Source organism: Punica granatum, chromosome 8 (genome assembly GCF_007655135.1).
Source record: "Punica granatum isolate Tunisia-2019 chromosome 8, ASM765513v2, whole genome shotgun sequence".
NCBI classification, from domain to species: Eukaryota; Viridiplantae; Streptophyta; class Magnoliopsida; order Myrtales; family Lythraceae; genus Punica; species Punica granatum.
In genome coordinates this window covers 256,775-266,402 of record NC_045134.1, presented here as the reverse complement: position 1 = coordinate 266,402, position 9,628 = coordinate 256,775, and the positions used below count along the sequence as shown (strand labels likewise).

The window sequence follows — 9,628 nt, the reverse complement described above, 5'->3', positions numbered from 1 at the left end:
CTGCCATCTTCAATTATGCTTCGATTTCCTGATAGTGATTAATAGGAAGTTCAAATAGGCACCTTTTGGACTCGTCCAGATTCTTCATGTAGTCCTGATTTCAAGCTGGATATTGAATTCCTCCGTGTTCTTAAGGCCCCTGTAGTTCGAGATCCCACACTCTTGGCTCGTGCACATCACAAGAGCCCACATAGCCAAAGCAGCAAAGAACACAACAGACATTCAACACCATGGATCCATAAATCATTGATTTCTCCAACTTGAACAAAACATAAAAGGATCAAGGAAAGCTATTTTCGATTTGTTCTTGACAAATAACCCAAAACCCTTACAAATTCATAAACCCCTCAAGCACTGATTAAAGTCGATAGGATCATTAATCAGCAATCAAGAACAACAATTTCCATAAAATTTTTAAAAAAATTGCCGGGGAATGCAATTGAATAATTCAATCCAATTTGAAGCCCAAAGAATCAGTTCGAGTAAAAATCGGCTGAATATTATGCTTCAAACGCAGAATCAAATGCGAGAAGAAAGTCCAAGATTGGAATTACAAGAATTTATAGAGAAAGAGAGGGGGAGTTAGGGGGATCGGAGCCCCAATTTCTGGCAACTAGTTGAGATAGAGAGGGGGAGGGAGGCTAGATCCGAGCGCCCCTTTCCGGTGACCTCCTTCCCTACATGAGGTCACCGGAGGCCCCTTAAACTTTTGGCGACCTCGCCCTGGGGGAGGTTGCCAGAAATGGCGCTTCGATTCCCCTTCGGGTACCTTATATTGGACAGAAAGGTCATCCAACTTAAAATATAATTGCGGCATGCAACTTTGATATGATTTTTACATTCATTTGGGCTGGTTGGGAAGGGGTCGGCTCATGATACCTGCATATTCAATAGTGCCCTTAATCCTTGTGTGTTAAATTTCTAAAACCTTTACCAAGTAACTACATGAATATACTTTTATAAACTTATTTTATTATATTATTGCTAATGTTGTTTCTTAACTTAAATTCTTATTATATATATATATATATATTTTTTTTTGTGTTTTGAATATTTTAGGTAAATATTACTTGGTAGATGCGGGATATCCCAACGGGAAGGGATATCTAGGACCCTACAAAAATCAGAGGTATCATCTTCCTGATTTTCGTCACGGAAGTGAACTAAGTGGCCCTGAGAAAATTTTTAATCATGCTCATTCATCATTATAAAAGTGTCATTGAAAGGTCCTTTGGTGTATGCAAGAAGAAATGACGCATCCTTGAAACTATGCCAAGCTATTCGTTTGATAAGCAAGTGAAAATTGTGGATGTAATTATGGCTTTACATAATTATATACGACTTCATTCTCAAGATGATCCACATTTCGAAAAGTAAGATAATGATGCAGAGTTTGATCCCGATGATGAAGACGATATAACACTTGAGAATGTTAGTTCTTCTAGTCAAGTAGATGAAATGGCTAGTGTTCATACTGCTATTGCTACTAGTTTGATGAATAAGTAGACCTTTTCAATAAATATTATAACAATCTCATTTCAGTCTAATATTAAATAATAAGTATTCAATTTTGTGTCATTTATCATTTTTCAGTTTGAATATTTTTTATTTGAATTATTGTCATTCAAACTACATAAAATATAGGGAAAATTACAAAAACCCCCCTTTTGAGCTCGAGACAAATTGAACCCTTTAATTTTTCTAGGGGTAAATTGCACTGGTGGTCCAAAATGTTTTATAAATGTTTTATTATGATCCAAAAAGTTTTTTTCGCTACATGATAGTACAAAATGTTTCAAAGTTGTTTCATGATGGTACAAACCGACAACTTGAGCTTGACGCCGTCAAGCCGACGCTGACGTGGCTACCACGCGTCATCTCCTTGCTGACGTGGCCGAAAAATTTAAAATAATTCTAAAAATTTTAAAATTTTAAAACTTTTAAAAATAATTTTAAATTTTAAAAACTTTTAAAAATAATTTTAAACTTTTAATTTAAAATTTAAATTAAAAAGAATTTAATTTAAATTTTAAAATTTTTATAAAATTATTTTTAAAAAAAATTTAAAAAAATTTAAAAATTTTCAAATTTAAAAATAAATTTTTATTTTTTTTCTAAATTTTTGTTTTTTTTTTAAAAATTTAAAAGATTTTAAAATTCTTAAAAATAATTTTAAATTTTCAATATTTTAAAATATTTTTTTATTTTTTTTCAAAATTTTACTCTTTTTTTGTATTTTTAAATTATTTTTTTGTATTTTTTGGACTTTTTAAAATTTTATTTTCTCTTAAATGACGTGGCGCAGTATGATTGGTTTCACGTAACAAAAGTGACACATAAGACGCGCCACGTCAGCAAAATGTTAACGGCGTTAGGGCCAATTGACGGTTTGTACCATCATGAAACAATTTTGAAATATTTTGTACCATCATGTAACGAAAAAAACTTTTTGGACCATAATGAAACATTTGTAAAACATTTTGGACCACCGGTGCAATTTACCCTTTTTCTAGGGACAAATAATACAACGTGGTTCACTTCAAGAGATCCCAGTCGATTCGATGGTAGGGGTTACCAATTTGCGGCCCCGACCCCACCTCCATGGTCACCAACATCCTCTGTGAGTGCATGCGACCTCGGTGGTGGGGTCAGGGTTGCCGATCGACGGCCGCGACCCCTTCCTTTTTTTTAGGACAAAATTGGAAAAAGTTAAAAGTTTGAATGTAATAATGACAAAAAGAAAAGTTTGAGGATCAAGTCAAGCCATAAGAGGGGTTTTTGTACTTTTTCCTAAAATATATTATGCATGCATAATTTATTATAATGAGTAAATAAACAATTTCACCCCTGACTTATTTTTTTACATCAATTTCGTCCTTGACTTTGCACTTTTGCATCAATTTTGTCCCTGACTTTGCACGGTTACATCAATTCCGTCCCCGTTACATCAAATTAGTCATCGACTTTGCACGATTACATCAATTTAGTTCTTAACTTTCACAGTTCAAGTCCTTGAGTTTTGGCGTTACATCAGATTGATCCCCGATTACATAGGGGCAAATGGCTTTACTGTTCCGCTAGTTTATTCAATGATTAAATTGATGTAACGACTGGACAAATTGATGTAACCCTAAATTATCATCTTCTTCCCCTGCCTTCTCTATCTCTCTCTATCTTCTCTCTCTCTTTCCGTCTTTCCTTTTTTTTCTTCCCATAATCCCACTTCAAATGAATTTCCTCTTCTTCGTCTTCCTCTTCTTGTGCGAGTTTCCATTTCTCGCTCAGCTTCTCTCCTAGTCTTCTTCTTTTTTGTTTTTTCTTTCCTAGGTAGCTTCTCGACAAGTTGGTCTACCCACCTCCAACGAATTTTGATGCCCACCCTGCAAATTCGAATCCTCATGCCAAGATCACGTCGCCAATTTTCCTTTATGGATTGGAGCTTTTTAACTCTCTCTCTCCTTCTCGGTCTTTTCGAGGAAGCTTAGGAACAAAGCATATAACAGAGTCGAGGGATAGACCTGTGTGGGGGCTTAAGGGAATCACCTTTATTGATCACCATGCTTTGATCTCCTCTAAACACAACAACTCCCGTTCTCTCTCGGTCATGTTTACTTATGAGTCGCTTATTCTACAGCTCACGATGATGATTAGAGATGACCATCAATTCTCTCCCTTTCGATCTTTCACTCTCAGCTCAGTCCAACTCCTCCCATTCCCCTCAGCTCACAGACTCAACTGGTCTCCCTCCCTCCCCCAGCTCTCTCTCGGGCTCCTTATCTCTTCCCCTTTCTCCTTCACTCTCGGGCAAAAAATAAAAAAGAGAAAGCAAACATAACAGGAACATACATAACATATAGAGAGACAGCTCAACCAATTCACCCATGCTCCCTCAACATAACTCTCAGCTCGGTTCTTTCACTCGAAACTCAATCTCTCTCTCGAGTGTTCTTTTGAAGCTTTCCCTCAACTCTCACGTTGCACGCTCTGCTTCTCATTCCCTCGATTCTGCCGCTTCGAAGCTCTCAAATCTCCCCCCTGCTCCATCCCTCACGCCACCAAAACCCTTACTCCCTCCGCCTCAAGTTGACGATGAGCTAAAGGCCGTCTTGGGCGATGATCTCTCTACTCAATTCGCTACTCTAAGAGGTTCCCTTCATCCTTCCTCGTCCTCATCATCTTTTCTTTCTGTGGCTTCCGCGAATCTGGTGCTCTTAGGGACATCGCTCGCTTGCGACGGCCGAGATCGAGACCCTAGCTGCTTGAGCCTGACGAGGAGGAGGATGAAGTCAAGAAGATCAACCAATGGACCCTAGCTGTGCGTCTCGATCCCTCTCCTCCGTTTGATGAAGAGCCTCGCGACGATGATGAGGATGAGGATAACAACCTTGAAATAGCTCAGGGACTAATTTAATGTAGTACGGGGACCAAATTGATGTAACAATTTGCACAATTTAACATCGTCATGGACCATACTTAACGGAAGGACCAAATTGATGTGGCGGGGGATTAAATTAATGTCGCATTGGGACCTGATCAATGCAATCATGGACTAAATTGATGTGACTGTGCAAAGTCAGTGACTAAATTGATGTAACCGTGCAAAGTCAGGGACTAAATTGATGTAACCGTGCAAAGTTGAGGACCAATTTGATGTAACGGGGACGAAATTGATGTAACCGTGCAAAGTTAGGGACGAAATCGATGCAAAAGTGCAAAGTCAGGGACGAAATTAATGTAAAAAATAAGTCAGGGACTAAATTGATGCAACTTGTGAAAGTTTGGGACGAAATTGCCTATTTACTCTATTATAATTATCTCATCGATGTATGTTGGTTATTTATGTATAAAATTCTAAATTTGTATTTTATTAATGTACTTATTAGTCATTTCATATTTTATCAGCAACAACATAAGTAATTTTCCAAATACTTATTATATCTTACCGTCACTTTCAGCATATTCAAAAAATAACTTACCAAATGCTTAAACTGCTTTTAAGTATAAGCAATTATTTTTCAGTAATTCTATTTTAGCACTTTTTTTTTCAAGAATAGTACTCCCAATCTAAGTCTCAGAGAAGAATCGTAGAGTATATATGTCTTTTCTGCTATTGGCCCCACCTGAAGTGCGATGAGATCACCAACTCAGATGTCATTAGCCACGTCATTACCGTTAAGATGTCATGTCAGATATTTCCTCAAAAGTTCACAAGGGGAGTAATCGCATGTTAAAATGTGACATAAAAACATTGGTTCGTGCATTTTTGGATAATTTCTAAAAATTTGTGATAGAAATGATATAAATCGAAAATATCGTACTTTTCGGTAATTAAACCTTGAATATTTAGCCCTTTTTTTTTTTCTTATTTTATAGGGCGAGACGATAGGAAAGCTGACTGAAGCGAAGGAATCTGGAAGGAAACGAAACCCTATTCTCCTTCACGCGACTCCTCACCGTCGCCGTCCTCGCCATCGTCTACCTTTCCGGCAGCGTGACTTTCCTCCTCCTCCCGCTTGCTGGTTCCTCCATTGCATCTTCTTCGCGGAACACCTCGCTCTCCGTAAGCAGAACTGCAGCAGAGTCCGCCTGTGACTGTGTAACCTCCATGCCCCCGACCCCCTGGGGCCTGGACTCCGACGACGATCCTCAGTTCACCTTGCCGGCGTGTCTTACTGTTTGAAGTCTGACCTCCATCCACTAAGCTCTCCCGAGTCCCGAGCTTCGAAGGATGAAACTGTATTAGGTCCCTCTCACTCTCATATCAATTCCATACAACTAAACCCCCTGTTGCCTTAATCAAAGAGAGGTTCGTCACATTATGTAGAAATTATGTAAATTGCTGGTCTGAGAATTCACTTTTCATTTGTGAGATTGCTGATTGACTGATTTGCTGTTGTAGTACTAATTCAATGATTACGCTTCTGCAAAATTGATGGTTATAGATTGCAATATTGTTGTTGATGATGACAGTTTAGGGGTTTTTTCCCCCCCTTTTGATAGGAGCACATATGCTTTCTACTAGATTATATTGCGAAAACTCCTCAGAGGGATTTCCAATAGTTTGTATGTGGGTGTGTCTGCGTGGGGCTTTCCATAGTCAGTGTTCATGCTATCCCAGCAATTGGTACCCCCATTTAGGAGGGCAGGAACCCTGACTATGGCAATTGCAAATATCTAATTGTTATTTGAAATGATTTGCAAGATCTGAGATTTGCTCTTCCACCACGTTCCCTGAATTTTTCTATATGGCTTTTTTGGTTATCGAGCGGGATCTATAAGCACTGTCTTGCTTGCAATTTTTTTGGTTCTTGGTATGTCTTATTCTCTGATGCCCTTCTTTGTTTTTGACCTAATTTGACTTGCATTCAAATTTTTGTCTTGAGACTCGTGATGGAGAAAATTCACAGCGGACATGGTTCTTCTCTTGATTAATATAATTTAATTTTGAGGTTACAGGTTCTCAATGATCAGACTTTCATTATAAAACTCCTTTTCAGGCAGTAAGATGCCAGATTTACCAGCTATATTGCCCCTGCCTGCCCCTCCTGAAGATGGCAACCTGGGGCCCCTTCCTCCTTCTCAAATGCCAGAACCGCAGAAGGACGAGACACTGGAAAATGGGAACAAGGAGAAAGCTAATTCAGCTCCTGCTACTGTTGCAACCCACACGAGGACTATCGGAATAATACATCCTCCTCCCGACATCAGAAATATTGTTGACAAAACAGCTCAGTTTGTTGCCAAAAATGGACCTGAATTTGAGAGGAGGATCATTCAGAGCAATGCTGGGAACCCAAAGTTCAATTTCTTGAACTCCTCTGATCCCTACCATGCCTATTACCAGCATAGATTATCTGAATTTCGAGCGCAGAATCAAGCTCCTGCCGAGCAGGCACCTCAACCTGCAGATTCTGCTGCTTCAGAACCAACTCCGGCTGTACCATTGGTGCCTGATTCAGCCTCATCAGACATTGCAGCACAGTTCATACCTTTACCTAAAGTCCTTGAGCCTCCTGAGTCAGAACAATACACCGTTCGACTTCCTGAAGGGATCACAGGGGAGGAGCTTGATATCATAAAGCTCACTGCACAATTTGTGGCAAGAAATGGGAAATCATTCTTGACTGGATTGACGAGCAGGGAAATCAATAACCCTCAGTTCCATTTTCTGAAGCCTACACACAGCATGTTCATGTTTTTTACTGCACTTGCAGATGCTTACTCAAAAGTTTTGATGCCCCCAAAGGGCTTGACTGAGAAGCTCCGGAAAAGTGTTACTGATATGACGACTGTGCTTGAGCGGTGCTTGCATAGGCTTGAATGGGAAAAATCACAGGAGCAGGCTAGGCAGCGCGCAGAGGATGAGATCGAGCAGGAGAGGATGCAAATGGCCATGATTGATTGGCATGATTTTGTCGCTGTTGAGACGATAGACTTTGTTGACGATGAGGATGAAGACTTACCTCCACCAATGACACTCGAGGAGGTTATCCGAAGAAGCAAGATGACAAATATGGAAGATGAGATAATCGAGCCTGGGAAGGAGGTCGAAATGGAGATGGATGAGGAGGAGGTTCAGCTTGTTGAGGAGGGCATGAGGGCAGCCAGCATTGAAGAAAATGATGATGAGAGGAAGAATAATGACCTGGAACCTCCTTTGAGGATTGTCAAGAACTGGAAGAGACCTGAGGAGAGGATACCTGCAGAGAGAGACCCTACGAGATTTGTAGTTTCCCCCATCACTGGAGAGTTGATCCTCATCAATGAGATGTCTGAACATATGAGAATTTCTCTCATTGATCCAAAGTACAAGGAGCAAAAAGAGAGGATGTTTGCAAAGATTAGGGAGACGACACTTGCCCAGGATGATGAAATATCCAGAAACATTGTTGGCCTAGCGAGGACCCGCCCTGATATTTTCGGTACAACAGAGGAAGAAGTTTCGAATGCCGTCAAGGCTGAGATTGAGAAGAAGAAAGATGAGCAGCCAAAGCAGGTCATATGGGATGGTCACACCGGAAGTATTGGACGCACGGCGAATCAAGCCTTATCTCAGAATGTTGGCACAGAGGATCAGAATGATGCCACGAATCAAGGCCTTCCAGGTCCTGCTGCTCCTCCACCAAGGCCCGTTTTACTGTCAGTCCGACCTCTTCCGCCACCTCCTGGACTTGCCTTGAACCTCCCTCGTGTACCTCCAAATGCAGTCCAATACTCTGCTGCAACCAGTGGTGGCCACCCAGTGCCCCCACCAAGGCCTCCTGGCATGCCGATGATGCCTGGGGCTCGTCCGCCTCCGCCACTGATGGCCATGACTTCTTCTGGCCAGCCGACGATCATGGGGAATCGGCCACTTCAGCAGATGCCACCGCCTGTTGTATCCGTTAATCCTCCAGGAGGTATTCCTGTACCTCCTCCTCCTGGTTCTCAGTTCACGCCAGTGTCAGTCCCTAGGCCACCTTTTGTTCCTGTCCCGATCCCCCCAGCTGGCATGCCAATGATGCCACCTCCTGGCCCCCCACCATCTATGGGAGTGCCTCCACCACCACCTCCTGAGGAGGCACCTCCACCGCTTCCTGAAGAGCCAGAGCCAAAGAGGCAGAAGCTTGACGATTCACTGCTTGTTCCGGAAGATCAGTTTCTGGCTCAGCATCCGGTATTGTGTTTCTTGCTTCCGTGTCATTTTGTTCTATTGGTGTGTTTATGAGAATGGATATTTTTTTTATTGTAGATTGTTTGTGTTTTGCAGGGTCCAGCTCGAATTAGCATATCGATTCCCAATACCGATGAAGGAAACCTCAAAGGACAGGTTTTGGAGATCACGGTGCAGTCTATATCAGAGACAGTGGGCAGTCTGAAAGAGAAGATTGCTGGGGAGATACAACTTCCAGCAAACAAGCAGAAATTGAGTGGGAAGCCGGGTTTCCTCAAGGACAATATGTCCCTTGCTTATTACAATGTTGGGGACGGGGAAACACTTAATCTCTCTTTAAGAGAGCGGGGTGGCAGAAAGAGATGAGAGTGCTACTAAAGATCCTTGTCGGGACTTTACGGGGAATTGATCGAGCATTAACTTTCTATCATATATTTGTTTATTTATCCTTTTGAGAAAAAAAAGAAGAAGAAATTTCCTACCTTTGGAGTGATGTTATATCGATGTTGTATTTAGAAGAGATTTTTAACTGGTGTTAGACAGTTGTCGCCTGTTGGTAACTTGGAATTTGGAATGGAAGCAGGTGAGTTGGGTTATAGCAGGCTATGCTTAACCTTTGTTTTGCCAATGATGTCAAGAGATTGAATGTTGATGCCGTGTAAATTCGTGGCTAATATGAGACTTTCCTCTTGCCATGTTTTTGTTTGTGTGTGGTGAATAGGTTTATGATATATGACATGCACTTTACGTCCATAAGTAACGACTTTGGGAGAGGTTAGTTCCTCGGACATCAATACAATACCCATTGGAAAAAAGAAAAAAAATTCAAATACAGCCCAAAGCTGCTAAATTTCTTGCATTTATTTTGCTCAACTGTTGGAATTGCTGGTCAGCATACATCAAAATGGCGACACCCAATGAATACAGATGAGCAAGAGGTAAAAGAGATGCTTCTAAGCTTCCCTCTGCTTCACC

At 40.9% G+C, this 9,628-nt stretch overlaps 1 protein-coding gene across 4 annotated transcripts; it reads left to right on the top strand.

The window, feature by feature from the left end:
- The first annotated feature begins 5,363 nt into the window (after window positions 1–5,363).
- Window positions 5,364–9,327, top strand: LOC116187183 (probable splicing factor 3A subunit 1). 4 transcript variants are annotated; one of them, XM_031515812.1, is made up of 3 exons: window positions 5,364–5,736; window positions 6,498–8,656; window positions 8,750–9,327. In XM_031515812.1, the coding sequence occupies exons 2-3, from the start codon at window positions 6,506–6,508 to the stop codon at window positions 9,017–9,019; spliced, it is 2,421 nt and encodes an 806-aa protein (XP_031371672.1). In that variant the 5' UTR covers window positions 5,364–5,736; window positions 6,498–6,505; the 3' UTR covers window positions 9,020–9,327. The 4 variants fall into 4 exon arrangements, with proteins under 4 accessions (XP_031371672.1, XP_031371671.1, XP_031371670.1 ...); XM_031515811.1 differs by having other exon boundaries at window positions 5,364–5,743; XM_031515810.1 differs by having other exon boundaries at window positions 5,364–5,806; window positions 6,457–8,656.
- The last annotated feature ends 301 nt before the right edge of the window (window positions 9,328–9,628 follow it).

What these genes read in the sequence shown, in the direction of transcription:
- LOC116187183 (XM_031515812.1), top strand. Translation starts at nt 6,506, where the DNA reads ATGCCAGATTTACCAGCTATATTGCCCCTGCCTGCCCCTCCTGAAGAT. An exon ending in AGTTTCTGGCTCAGCATCCG is followed by an intron (nt 8,657 to 8,749) that starts GTATTGTGTTTC and finishes TGTGTTTTGCAG; the next exon opens with GGTCCAGCTCGAATTAGCAT.